Raw genomic sequence first — 13,879 nt, forward strand, 5'->3', positions numbered from 1 at the left:
GATAGAGATGCTTTCAGATGTTTTCAAATCCAGAGACTGACTTGGAAACCTTAATGTTCTGTGTTTTGAAATTATCCATGAATCAGGTTTCTATAATGAAACTTAGACTCCAATATGATGATGTTATGCCTATTGGAGGCCTGGGTCATGAGAACTATTAATTATCCCACCACACAAGTTATCATTTTTGTATCAGAAAGCTAGTCATCAAAACAGCATTCCTGTTGGTATCTTAACTTTGGACTTCAAAATCTCTGAAAGTATGGACTAGATCTGAGAGGGCATGTGATTTTGATAGAGCCCACTGTATGAAATGAGTTCTCCCAAGAACTCATATCAAAGTTCTCCAAAGTTTCTGCTTCACTTAAAGAGGGTTTTGTTTTTAGAGGACACTGAGGATGAGAGTTTAAAGGAGGAAGGGCAGAAGGGGCCTAGTACCAGTGGACTATGAAAGGAGATGTGTACATTGGAACTCACAAATCCACACTGTTATTGGAGCAGTTATTGAGTTGGTCTAACAAAAAAATGTAGACTCACATGTAGGGGATTTGTGATAAATATGGAAGAACAGCCAAGTGCAGAGGTTATGTGAATGCTAAAATCAATCCAGGTTCCTCAGTATATTTTTGGAACCTCAGGCTAACCCCATCAGCAGCCAAGCCCACACACCATTCCTCACATAGGGCACTATAGTTCTTTGTGCATGTTCTGTGACCTCTTTAGCTCTTGTATCTTCTGGGGCAGAGTCTTGGTCCAGAACTGCAGCTTTCTGGTCTTCAGGGCTCGGCCCACAGCAGGCTGGATGTTCAGCTGCAGGTACTGCTCATCATGGTCCAATGTTGGCCAGTAGGGTAGACCCTCGCTGTTGGGGTTCCTGTGGATTTGCCAGCCAGTGGGGAAGAGTGAGGTCACTATGGTTCAAAGGCTAACCTCCTGATTTGAGTCAGAGCAGTGGTAAAATTAGGCCAGTTGTTAAGGGGCCTTATATAGGGATACAAGTGTCACTCACTAGTTTCTGCTCCATGTGGGTGATGACCACTTGATCTGTTTTATACCTCCCTGTAAGAGGTAAGATCTAAAGAAGAGTCTCATAGCACTATGGCTCATGAACCACGTCACTGTGAGATGATCAGTAACTGACAATTATAAAGTATCTGTATAAATGTGCTATGGGGTAGTGAATTTTCTATCACATGATGAAATATCCATGTATGATAAGAAGGCCACAATCCAAAAGGAAGCCCTAGATAGGGACCCAGACAAGGAGGGTTGAGATAGAGAGGTGTGTTCTCACCCATGTCTTGCAAAATTGGCCCAATACTTCATCATCCTCTTGTTCAGTAGCTTCTCCTCCTCAGTGAGCTCAACTGGAGTCAAGGAAGACAAAGGTCAAAGTATATTCCACCTCATACAATGGCCAACTCATGCTTCAGATTCATAATCCCAGCTGTTGTCTGACCCCAAACTATTGGCATTGATACCTCCCTTCTTTACTAGATAAGTGTCCAAGATCTATGCAAGCCTCTAATTGAATTCTTGACCCAATGTGCTGTAATCTCCCCCATTACAGATTAGACTGGTACACACAGACGCACACACACACGCACACGCACACACACACACACACACACACACACACTCCTCAAATGGACTGTGAGCTCAGGAATCCCTTAGAGATTCATCTGGGACCTCATACAACTCAAGGAAAATAAGGAAGACTCACATTTCACACCCCAGAACAAGGACCCGAAGACAAAAGGAACCTCATCACCATGGTCAGCCTCAACGTGCGATGGCCTGAATTGCTTGACAAAGGTGGGTTGATGTTGGAACTCATAGAAGTATACAGGGGCAAGGAAACCTGGAGGTAATGACAGATGGTGACTTAGTATTGCCTTATGTGGAGCTTTTCTTATACATGTTTGTTGACAGGAAACCTTGATGAAATGTTACCTGGAATCATAAAAGTTAAGTGGCAGAGGGAACTTTGGGCTGGAACCCTACCTGTGGAAAGCCCTTGGCCTTCCCAGCTGAGTGGTTTTTCAAGTCAATAGAGTTTCAGTGATCCATTTCCTCCTCTGTACCTAGATGTCACTCTCCATGACAAGACATGAGACCTGGAAACCACACTGCTCCACAGTGCTCACCCATCACCTACATCTCTGAGTTGCTCCCCTAAGCCTTGTTACAGATGTACTCACGCTGAGAATGTGCTACTTGGAGTGCAGGGATCACAAACATGAAGTCTCCCATCATCTCTGTGAACTGTGATTGGAGGGCTTGGGGATCCTCAATGTCCCCCATGTACTCTTCCATTAGCAGGTCACTACATTCAGGAGGCAGCATCTACACCAAGGAGAGCAGGAAGAATGAGACTAGGCATGTTCTCGGGTAGGTGGGCATCAGTGCTTGATATGGGAGAATGGGCCCTGGAATGAGATAGGGTATAGGCAAGAAGGTTCAAGCTCCAATCTTGTGGAATATTACTTTAATAGGGCAAAGATGTGTTACATTTGTTTATGTGGTAGAATATTACTTTAACTGTGTAAAGGTATGTTACATTTGTTTCAGTTGCCTTTGTTAATGATATCAAGATCTGTTACATTTGTTTTTGCTGTGTTTGTTTAATTATGTAAAATGTTGCTGTTTCACCTTGCCTGTCCAAGGCACCTAATTGGTCTAATAAAAAGCCGAGTGGGCAATATTTAGGCAGGAGAGAGGGAGAGGCAGGGCTGTGGGGCAGAGAGGATAAATAGGAGGAGAAATTTAGTCTCAGAAGAAGAGAAAGAGAAGACAACAAGGAGGAAGGGAAGATCACATCAGGATCCAGGCAGCTGCCAGCCAGACATGAGGAACAGTGACAGTAAGATTAAAAGCCCTGGCAAATATAGATGAAGAGAAGCAGGTTAAGTTATAAGAATTAGTGGGACAAGAATAAGATAAGCCTGAACATCCATAAATAATAAGTCTTCATGTCATGATTTGGGAGCTGCTTGGTGGCCTCCATAAAAGAAAGAGCCTGCTACACTCCAAGGTGACCCCACATAGAATCACACATCTATACTGACCTTTATTAATAGGGGTGCTGTCTGAGAAGGAGATAAGAGGGGCCTCCTTACATGGACAAAACTAGAGGTGTCTCACCATTTGTGCTGTTGTATTCTTCAGAACAGCCTTCAGGTTCTCTCTGGTTATTTCCTTTATTGTCTGAGCACTGTTTACAACCTGGGAGGCAAAAGACAAGTGTTAAGTGTGGGATCTGATGGACTTGGATTAAAGATGCGTTGAGTTCCCACTGCTTAACATGTACGTCTCCGGACTCCCAGAGGATTGGAACTGAGCCTCACCGTAGGGATGATCCAGCCATACTCATCATTGTTGACACCTATGATGCTGGGGACAGGGTGAAAATCCACAGATGCCAACAACTCTTGTGGATGCCTGGGTAGAAACTCCCCATCCACCACAGCAGGGATGACCTGGAAGACCTGGGAACAACGAAATACACATGGCGATGTCCACTGAATTACATTCATCATCTTCTCATTTCTTAGAGCCGCAGGGGCCTCATCTCATTCTGGAAGAGAACCTACACTTAGATTAGTCTGTCTTGGTGTTCATATTGCACATCCTGTAAGGATTCAGGCATTATGCCCCTGTCACCTGGCAGAATGCACTCAGGCAGTACCCTGGTCAGCCCAGGTGCAAAGGACCCTTTAAAAGGAAGACTTCACCACTTATGCTCTCTTTCCAGTCTCTCTTTCTGGCTCCTCTCTTTCCAGCTCTCTCTCCAACTCTTTTCCTGTCTCCCTTTTCCTTTCTGTCCTTTCTCTGTCTCTGTGTCTCTTTACTTCGTGTCTCTTCCTGGCCCCCCTTGCCCTTTTTAATAAAACTCCTCAGTAAGCTCTATGTAAATGGCATGTTTGCCTCCCCACTCCTGGTTACCCTCTCCTGCCATGGAATCCTCTAGGGTCCCCCATGCGCAGTATCATAACATATGGTACACGTGACTCGGCACTTGGTAGGTTTTCCTGGCATTTCCTCCTTGCCAGGACCTTGTAACCTTCAACTCAGTCACTTTTCCAACTAAGGATTTCTGGATTCTTCCATTCACGACCTAAATGTCTGGTAAGCCCACCCTTTCCTCTCTACCTGTGCCCATGCTTCCATGAATTAGGAGTTATATCGAGACTGTGATCTCTTGCCTTTTTGGCCCAGTAAAATACCCCAGTACAAAAACCCAGTACTGGGTGACCACATGTCTCTTGGACTCCAGAAGACCTGACCCCCGATTTATGCCTGATGGACCACAAAATCAGCCTGTGCCTCTTGTATCTGATCTGCCCTTAGTCTCTGGAACACTGAAGATTATAGGCTTTGGATCTTCTCTACCTCACTCATGGAAACTCACACCCCCTCCATCAAACCATGTGCCCACTTATTGGCACCCTGCATTCTACCAGTGATCCATAGTTGGAAGTGTGGCGTCTGCTCTTTTTCACTTCTCAGTTTCCCTTCTGTTCCAGGCATGCTAAATCCCTCCCCTGTCTGCCACAGTGGTGTCCTGCTGCCTCCCACCTGTCTCATGGTGGGATCCTCCCTCCACTGGGAACGTCCTGTTTCAATAGACGTTTTATGCTCCTCTTCATAATGTCTCTCTCTCCTATCCGTCTGATCTCTGCTGAGCCATTCAGCCTGGGATGGTGGGTTCCTCTTTTCCACCCAGCTGCACTGCTATCCGGTTTCTCCTCCATGCAGATGCCAGAGGCTCACAGTTGTCTGTCCCGAGACAGAGTCGACTCAGGACTCTCTGAGAGTTCTTCATTTTCATTTCCCCCATAAATGAGTCCTGCCCTCACTGAGCGGTGCCTTGTTTCTCAGACCCACGGGGCTCTTTTTGGATGTTGTGCCCCTTGGACTCTAGTGTCCTATGGGCTTTATGTATGTTTGTGCCTCACTCATGGGAAACAAGCCAACAAAATTATATCTAAAAACTTTACAGGATCTTTCTAACTTCTCCCAGTGGAGGGGAACCTGTTTATGGCAGCCACCACCTTGACTGAGAGTGACCATGAGGCCTAACCATAGGTCCACCCACTTCATAGGTTTCTCCCTTCACTCTGCCTAGCCAGAGGGACAGTCTAGCCAGCATCTGCCGATAAACTCTGCTGCCAGACATAATTACTTTTCCCCCCTTTATTTCTTTTACTGGCTGTGTTGTGCATGGCTTGTTTGTGTAATGGCATACCTTTCCAGGGCCCAGCAGGGCACACATTTCATGCAAAAACCCTGCCTGTTCCATCTGCAGCAAATCTGCTTTCTTGTCACTGGTAGTTTTAAGTTTACTCTGTTGCTTTAAATGTCCTGTCTGTTTGCTACAACATGACAATCAGATATCACATTCTGGTTCTTCCTTCTTACCCAGTCCTGATATATATATATGTATATATATATTGTGTGTGTGTGTGTGTGTACATGTAGCTACTCTTTTTAAAAAATTAAGCCAGCTTTAACTCTTCATATATGTGTGTTACTTTCTAGACTAATGAAACAGTAAGTCTCAAATATTTCTAAATTGTTATGTATTCTTATATGATAATAAAATTTTATTACATAAGGGGATTTTTCTTCATTTCTTTGTCCATCACAGGCATATATGTAACCTACTAAGTCAAATCCAGTTACAGTCAGGCTGGAGGGCTTTGAGTAAAACATCCCTCCACAGTCTCTCAGCTTGACTCCAGTTCTCCAGACAGGTCCTACATTGATGTCATTGTATCCATACTAAGTATAGATTAATTAATTACAGGGATGAAACCTTACCTAGCCACCTTTGTGCTTAAAGCAAGTAACTAAAGACAAATTTTGTCTGCTGAGATATACTAAATAGCCTTCAAGTGATCTGAGATCTAGAGAATATGGCATTTAACATGTTTCATTAAAAACCCAAACCTAAGAGATTCATATAAGGTCCCTCACAGAAGGGGAAAGGAACAAGATCTCCTGAGCATATTGGGAGTGGGTGGGTGGGGGGCAGTAAGTGGAGAGGGAGCTAGGAGAAAGAGAAAGGGAGAAGAGGAGAACATGTGGGACTAGGAAGATTGAGTTGGGGGACGAATAGATAAGAACAAACAGAAAGAGAGAGAGACAGAGAGAGAGAGAGAGAGAGAGAGAGAGAGAGAGAGAGAGAATAATAGAGGGAACCATTATAGGTTGGAAGAGAAAACTGACTCTAGAGAAATGTCCAGAGACATACAAGGATGACCCCAACTAACAATCTGAGCAACAGTGGAGAGGCTATCTTAAATTTCCTTCCCTGATAATGAGATTGATAAGTAACTTATATGCCATCATAGAGCCCTCATCTAGTAGCTGATGGAAACAGAAGCAGACACCCACAGCTAAATACTGAGCCTACTGAGCCTAACTCCTGGAATCCAGTTGCAGAGAGGGAGAAGTGATAAGAAAAAGGGTTAAGACCAAGCTACAGAGACCCACAGAGACAGCTGACCAGAACAAGGGGGAGCTCATGGACCCCCAGCTGGGCAACCATCATTGTATCAACTCAGACCCCTTAAATGTGGGTCTCAGTTAAAAGGCCTGGGTAGTCTAAATGACCTCTGACAGTGGAACCAGGATGTTTTCCTGGTTTAGGGAAAGGACTTTGGAAGCACATTCCCCATGGAGGGATACTCCCTTAGCCTAGAGGCAGGAGGGAGGGCCAAGTCCCTACTCCAAATGACTTGACAGATTTTGATGATCCCTCCTGGAAGGCATCACCCACCCTGTGGAGTGGGGCTTGTGGAATGGGAGGGGGGTCAGGGGACATGGGAGGGAGAGGGAACTGGGATAGATACATAAAATAAGAAATACACACACACACACACACACACACACACACACACACACACAGCTTTTCATAACAGAGAGACAGGCCAACTGCTGGTATTACCCATTTTCTCCAATATGAATGATGGACACTGAAGAAATTCTACCTACAAAAGTGGTAATGCTAGCTACTGAGCAAACCTACCTTTCACCTCAACTGATATGAAAGCTCTTTAGGCTATGGACAAAGGACACTGGAACTGACTTTTTTTCACATTACTTAGGCCATTGGTAGGCAAGTCTTCCTAAAGCTCCCAATCCACAGGCCCTGAGCTAATAGCAGAAGTTATGTGTCCTTAAAGCCTCCACCCTCAACAACTATGGAGGACTCTCTCTGGGAGTGGCTGGCCACTCAGTCAGCTAGTTAGTCTTTGTCATTCTCTAATAATTAATTCAGGTAAAATTTTATCCTTCTCAAGAACTCTGATGCAGTTTGACAGCTAGTAGGTTTCAGTATAACTTCTTATACTGAATTACTTTGTTTACAAAAAGGTGTTTTAAGGTCTAAAGTTTATGTAAGAACATAAAAGCTTAGGATATGACTCAAAAATTGCTTTAGGGTATAACAGAGTAACCTAAGATGTACAAATGCAAGCTATCAGGTTTTTTTCTCATTATGCTACTGTTCAATCAGTAAAGTTTTAATAAGCTACAAATCCAACTCTGACTCAGAGTATAAAACACCAACCTATACCATTATATGATAACCACAAGCTCAAAATTAAGGTGCTTTCATTGTGGTAAAAATATCTTTCAGTTTTAACCTCTCAGTGGGGCAGATGGGAGGAGGAGGAGTGGAGGGAGTGCGAAGAGAGAGGAGGGGGGACTGGGATTGGAATGTAAAAAAATAAATAATAAAACATAAACAAAAAGAATAAAAAAGATCACCTGTCAGTTTTAAGAGTGTTAATGCTCTTAACCAAATCATTTCTGAGTATATGGAGTATATGGTCATTTCTACAATGCAAATTTCAGTACAGCTCATAAACAATGGAAATGCTAATGTCTCCCTAACTCAATGGATTCTTACAAGTTCTAGGGAGCCAAATTGGACCCACCCAAACAGGTTAGATTCACTCAGATAAATATCATTCAGCTTTTCCCTGATCCCAGGACTCCCCTTCCCTCGTCTTGGGACCCCTTGTGAACCCCTCTCTCATTTTATGATCCTACTCGCCTCAAGTACCAGGACTTAAGATTTTTTTCTTAAACTTAAACCTTGTCCTCTGCTCTGTAAACCTTTCCCTAGGCCTAAGAGGCACCAGCGAGTTCCGCATAGCCTGTGAACTGCAATGAAACAACCAGCTACCCCAGCATGTGGCAGCATCCCAGCAATCTCAGGTCCCCCAAAGATGGTCAACGCCTCCAGGCAGCAGGAAGTTGTCTTGAGAACTCAACACCCTTATTCCCTAAACTGCCATGCCTAACTCCTCACCTTTTGAAAAATAAAGGTGGAAAGAAAGGATTCAGGCATTATGCTGGCCTGCTCCTGTCACCAGGCAGAATGCATTCAGGCAGTACCCTAGTCATCCCAGGTGCAAAGGACCCTTTAAAAGGAAGACTTGTACCCACTTACACTCTTTCTACTGTGTCTCTCTGGCTCATCTCTTTTCAGTTCTCTTCCTGCTCTCTTTCCCACTGTTCTCCTGGGGCAGACAGGACTTTTCCTGTCTCCCTCTTCTCTTCTGTCCCTCTCTCTGTCTCTGTGTCTCTTTACCTCTTTTCTCTTTCCTCCCTCTTTCCCTTCCTAATAAAACTTCCCACTAAATTCTGTCTTCCCTGGCATGTTTGTCCCCCCACCCCCCACCCCCAGATCACCCTTTCTTGCCAGGGAATCCACCAAGGCCCCCCAAACTTTATCATAACATGCAGAACTAAAGAACACAAAGTCATAGAGATGAGGTATTTGGTTCAGAGTCCCACATCTTGTCGAGCACGTCCTTCCATACACACAATTCTAAACACCTTGTTAATGACCAGAATCTCTGCTTCATTCTTGGCTCTCAGACAGTGCACCAGGGCCTCTGAGTCCATGGTCTCACATCCAGACAGGTTGGCCACCGTCTATAAAGGGAACAAACAGGGAGAAGAGTTTTCTCAATTTCAACTCAATGCTATTGTCCCTAAATACCACACTATAGTGTGTGTTATGTGTGGATTGGAATAATAATGAAATTGTTCCCAAGTTCTACAGCTCATAGGTGACAGATAACAAGCAGTAAACTTTATACATGAATACTTGTTCTTTTTTGGGGGGTAGTTTTGTTTTCTACATCTATCTTTCTGTGTTTTGTGTATGAGAAAAAGAGCAACTTTGCCACAGTTCGTATATTAAGGTTAGAGGACAAAGTCTCAGGCTTCACTGTTCCCAGGGTGTCTTCTTGTTTTGCTGCTATCTGTACTAGCTGAGCTGCTGAGGGAAAATTCAGGGATTCTCTTGTCTCTGCCTTCTACCTGATGACAGGAAGTTTGGAATTACAGATACATGTTACTATCTCCAACCTTTTGTGGATTCTGGGAATTTGACATAGGTCCTAGGCTTGCACCCCAAACACTGAAAAACCCCACTGAACCATGTCCCTAGCCCTTGAAGACTCTGTTTTGCTATCCATATAACATTCTCAGCCTGTAGAAAGCAGGGGTGTGGATTCTAACCCTTGAGCCTTTCAGAAATAAATGAAGAGATGCCCTTTCCCTACATCCTTATTTTCTTCACTGAATACCATAGTGCCAGAGGATAGTGCTGTGCCAGGAGATACAGGGCTAAAGTGGTTGGGAGCACTCACTTGGTAAACCATCTCAGAGGAGCTAGAGATGAGGCCAGGCAACACAGCTACTCCACTCTCCATGATGGCACCATGGAAGAGTCCTTTGGACATGGGGGACACAACATGTGAAGACACACTTGTGCCACCTGCTGACTCTCCAAAAATGGTAACCTGGTCAGAGTTGCCTCCAAAGTGGGCGATATTCTGCTGGACCCAGCGTAGGGCAGCCACTTGGTCTAAGAAGCCCCAGTTCCCTCTGGCATGCTGGTCTCCAGTGCTGAGAAGTGAAGGGACATGCATCAGAAGGCTATCTAGGTTCTTCTCAGCTGTCATTGTATAGACCAGTCCTAGTCTCACCTGAAGAAGCCCAGGACACCGAGGCGGTACTGGATAGTGACCACCACCACATCTTCAATGGCTGCCAGCATGGATCCATCATACATGGAAGCCATACCTACAACCAGAGCACCACCATGGATCCACACCATCACCTGGAGAAATCAAGAGAGATTCCTGGAAGTTCCTAGCCAACAAGCTCTGCAGGACTGCTTACCAGAATATCAACAGTGTGAAGCTATACAACTGCATAACATCCTCAGGACTTCAGGACCTTGGTCATAGATAGGAACAACTAAGTAGCCCACCAGGATGTTTCTAGTCCCCAGCTTATGTGTATAGAGTAATATCATCATTATTAAGACTTCATAGTGGAACAAAGATGGGTGTCTCCATATACATCTCTGCAGATTAAAAAAGGAAAGGGTCATCAACTCCTATTGAAACAACAGATAACCCAGAAATAAATGGGGACCTCAATGTTGAGCCTTGAGCACCAAAGTGTTTCTGCAGGGCTTGGGTTGTAGAATTGGGTTTTATCAAAGAGCTAGAGCCTTTGTTCATTACAGTGCTATGTGTTCCATACCCAAGTTTCAGCTGTATAGTGTGGCCAAGAAGGCCTTTTTTTGACCCAAATAGGGTAACACATTTAATAGAATCTACACTGAAATGAAGCTTTTACCCCTTCTAATCATCTTGAAAATGTCCCCCTCCCCCCAAGACCATGGCCTGACACTTACAGGAGGAGGTTAGAGCCCTCTTGGGCATGAACTGGTGCATAGATATTGAGATGCAGGCAGTCCTCAGACATGGGGATGGGAGGCGGGGTCATTTTTAGATTCTTTAGGGTCTCTGAATTCATCATATCAACATTTTGCAGACAACTGGTGAAAAAGGGAAACAGTTATTCCAAGAGATGTATGGTGGTCAAAATCAAATGAGTCTGGTTTTTTTTTTTTTTTCAGCTGCAGCTCCTCATGATGCCCTATTAACACATATTTCCTTTCTGAAGTCCTTCTCAGAAGATAAAGGCCACAGGCTCCTTGAATGCTGGAATGGAGCTAGAATTCAAGGAAGTCATCCAGTTAGGTAGGACATGGATGCTAGTCTTTCTGAGTCCAGGATACATAGACTTCTAGGTGTTTTCATGGAAATGGTTGTCTGTATGTGGTGACATTCACTGAATTGTGTAAGAATAGAAACATGACTTAAGCATTAGCAGACATGCAAGCAGTTTCTATCTCTCTGTTCCTGGTTATAGATGTGATATGTCCAACTCCTGTAATTTTTCTTCACTGTGAATTACCAATCATGATAGATTGTAATCTGAAGCCTTCAATAATAGCTTCCTCCCCTAAGTTGCTTTTGTTATTATTTGTTATTACAGCAACAAAAAACAAATTAAGTTTGCAATATTAGAGTATTTGTAGGTACTAAAGGAATCAATGGAGAATACTGCCTCAAAGTCTACAGTATCCCATATAGAGACTCTCAGGGTATTGCTATTTTCCTACACTGTCTCCACAGAAGTTAGTTCACATATCCTTATTTCTTGGTCTCACTGGCACTTGGCCCTCTAGGTTGTCACAGTGATTGTGAGGGTGGGGTTAGTGCTTATCCATCACTGCTGCACTCTTCAGGACCTGTAGTGTATTCTACTGGATTCAGGAACATTCTTTGTCTAATTAGTCATACAGCTCATGCCTAAAAATCCCTCCAATTGCAGAGGGAACACTGGGCTTAATATAAATCTATGAACAATTTAATTTTGTTCCGCTCTATAGGACCTGCACACCTAACTTCCTGTGGGTGCCAAGCTCTGATCAGGAGACTGGCAGGTTTTCTTTTCAAGTTTAGCACATGCATCAGAAGAAAGCCCTCTTGGTAGATTTCCCCACAATGGGGAAAACTGTTATGGGCCTGAGATGGAGGAACTGCTCACCCCCAGGACCTGACATCCTTTGGGTGCCAGAACTTACATGGCTGGATATGAGGGTCCCATCTCTCACACCACTCCCATGGTTCAGGGGCTTCGGGGTGCAAGCGCAGTGATCCTACAGGTGGCTTGGCAAAGGGAATTCCCAGGAATCTGTGGACACCAACTTTGGTGTCACTCACTTGGATGAGGCTGCCTCGGACCTGGCCTGTGTGTGTGTTCCTGATGGGGCGTGTCTCTGATGAGTCCTGACCTGTGAGGAGAGATGCCATCAGAGTTTTGTGCAGTCAGCTATCAGCAGATTATAGAAGCTCCCACCTCACTGTTACCAGGGCACACAGGAAGGGAACCCAGGACCTCCTAGTTCAGCTGTGGGGTGTTAGTGCTGGAAGCTTCCCTATCCCTCAGGGCCAGGAACCTTTCCTATTGCCCTGTGAAGGGCTTCAGAATGTTTCTCTGTCCAAAGAGAGGTTATACCTTCATAGACATTTGTATACATAAATTAATGATTATTAACATGATCATGACATTAACATGAGTAGAACCAGATGTCCTGGACTTCACTCTGTAGACCAACTTGGCCTCAAATTCACAGAGATGATTACTATCATTCTTATCCAAGGTCAGTAGTAGCTGCAGTCATGGCCACACACTGAAGAAGGAACAATTCCTGCAATTCACTTTTCCTTGAATTGTCTGGCATTTTTCAGAGCTCCTTACACTAAACTGTCTCCTTAGGATGGAGTGATCTTTGATTCTCTGACCCTCTGTGTGCTAGTGGGCCACAAAATGTGTGGGATTGGGAGGCACACATTTCCCACACTTCCATCTATCATTTCCATTGTCCACCCTTTCCCCCCACCTTTTCTCTCACAAGCTCAGCAACTCTGACTCCTAATCATTCCCCATTACCAGTATAGTGAGCCTCACCCTGCACGTGGAGAAGGAGAAACAGGAACCCAATGACCACAGCATTCAGCCCACTTTGAAGTTGATTCAGTGCCATGATCAGCTCTAGGCCTGAGTCTGTGCTGCTGTGCAGGATGACCTTGTTTCAAAACCAGGGCGAAGAAACCTGTTCGGCTTGCCCAGGCAGGAATTTAAATCAAAAGTATATGTAGGGAACTTGCTGTGGTGGGGCAAGGTCCTATTGTAGAAAATGTACTAGTCAGAAATGACAGGAGCCAAGAATAGGAGGCAGGCAAAGTCATTGTACTATTCTGGGTTCTCTAAAGTAGCAGGATTTATAGAATGAATCTCTCTATATAAATATAGAGAAATGGGATTTATTAGAATAACTTACAGATTATGGTTGAACAGTTGCTGGCTATGAATAGAAAGTCCAGAAGTTGTGCAGTACATGAGACTGGAGGTCTCATCTGGTCTTTAATAGATGCTGGAATCCCAAAGAGGTAGGCTCTAATGCCAGTGAGGGAATGGACTCGCATTGAAAGCAAGTTGAGAGCAAACAGGCAAAGAGCCAAACCCTCTGTCTCCCATGTCCTTATAGGCTTCCAGTAGGTTGATCCGTGTTATAGGTATATTTTCCTACCTCAATATCCAGACAAAAAAGGCATGTGTCTTCCTACCTCAAATGTCCAGAGAAGAAGTAAATTCACCCACTTTCAACCTAGCATGAATCCCTTCACATGTGTGCCTTCCATTTCTAGATTCCAGTTAAATCCATATCTAGTCAAGTTAACAACCAAGAATAGCCACCACAGTCACCTTTGCTGTTTCTGTTAGCTCTTTGACCTTATGGAAAGTCATAGCATGGATTCGAAACTATTCTGGAATACTAGGAACCCTGTCCTCACACCTGGTCAGAAATCTGTAGTAGGAGGAGCCAGGGGCTTCTGTGAGTAGGCACGCACTCAAGATGTCACAAAGAAACACAGAGGGCTCTGTGAATAGGTGCACACTCAAGATGTCACAGGAGAGACAGGCAAGT

At 44.3% G+C, this 13,879-nt stretch overlaps 1 protein-coding gene across 1 annotated transcript; it reads right to left on the bottom strand.

The window, feature by feature from the left end:
* Window positions 1-578: 578 nt before the first annotated feature.
* LOC127213875 (acylcarnitine hydrolase-like) lies at window positions 579-10,180 on the bottom strand. The gene is made up of 9 exons (XM_051174327.1): window positions 10,014-10,180; window positions 9,675-9,933; window positions 8,854-8,952; window positions 3,321-3,488; window positions 3,145-3,207; window positions 2,202-2,346; window positions 1,724-1,861; window positions 1,295-1,367; window positions 579-874 (listed from the first exon to the last, which is right to left on the bottom strand). Exons 1-9 carry the CDS (start codon window positions 10,142-10,144, stop codon window positions 688-690), a joined length of 1,263 nt encoding a protein of 420 aa, XP_051030284.1. The 5' UTR covers window positions 10,145-10,180; the 3' UTR covers window positions 579-687.
* Between the last annotated feature and the right edge of the window lie 3,699 nt (window positions 10,181-13,879).

The sequence above is a fragment of the Phodopus roborovskii genome, unplaced genomic scaffold (genome assembly GCF_943737965.1).
Source record: "Phodopus roborovskii unplaced genomic scaffold, PHOROB, whole genome shotgun sequence".
Taxonomy (NCBI): Eukaryota; Metazoa; Chordata; class Mammalia; order Rodentia; family Cricetidae; genus Phodopus; species Phodopus roborovskii.

Excerpts from the sequence above, each read along its gene's own strand:
- LOC127213875 (XM_051174327.1), bottom strand. The coding sequence starts at position 10,144 with ATGGTGTGGATCCATGGTGGTGCTCTGGTTGTAGGTATGGCTTCCATG. Across the intron at positions 9,934-10,013 it reads GGTGTCCTGGGCTTCTTCAG|CACTGGAGACCAGCATGCCA; the intron begins GTGAGACTAGGA and ends TTCACTTCTCAG. Across the intron at positions 875-1,294 it reads GCCAATTTTGCAAGACATGG|GAACCCCAACAGCGAGGGTC; the intron begins GTGAGAACACAC and ends GCAAATCCACAG.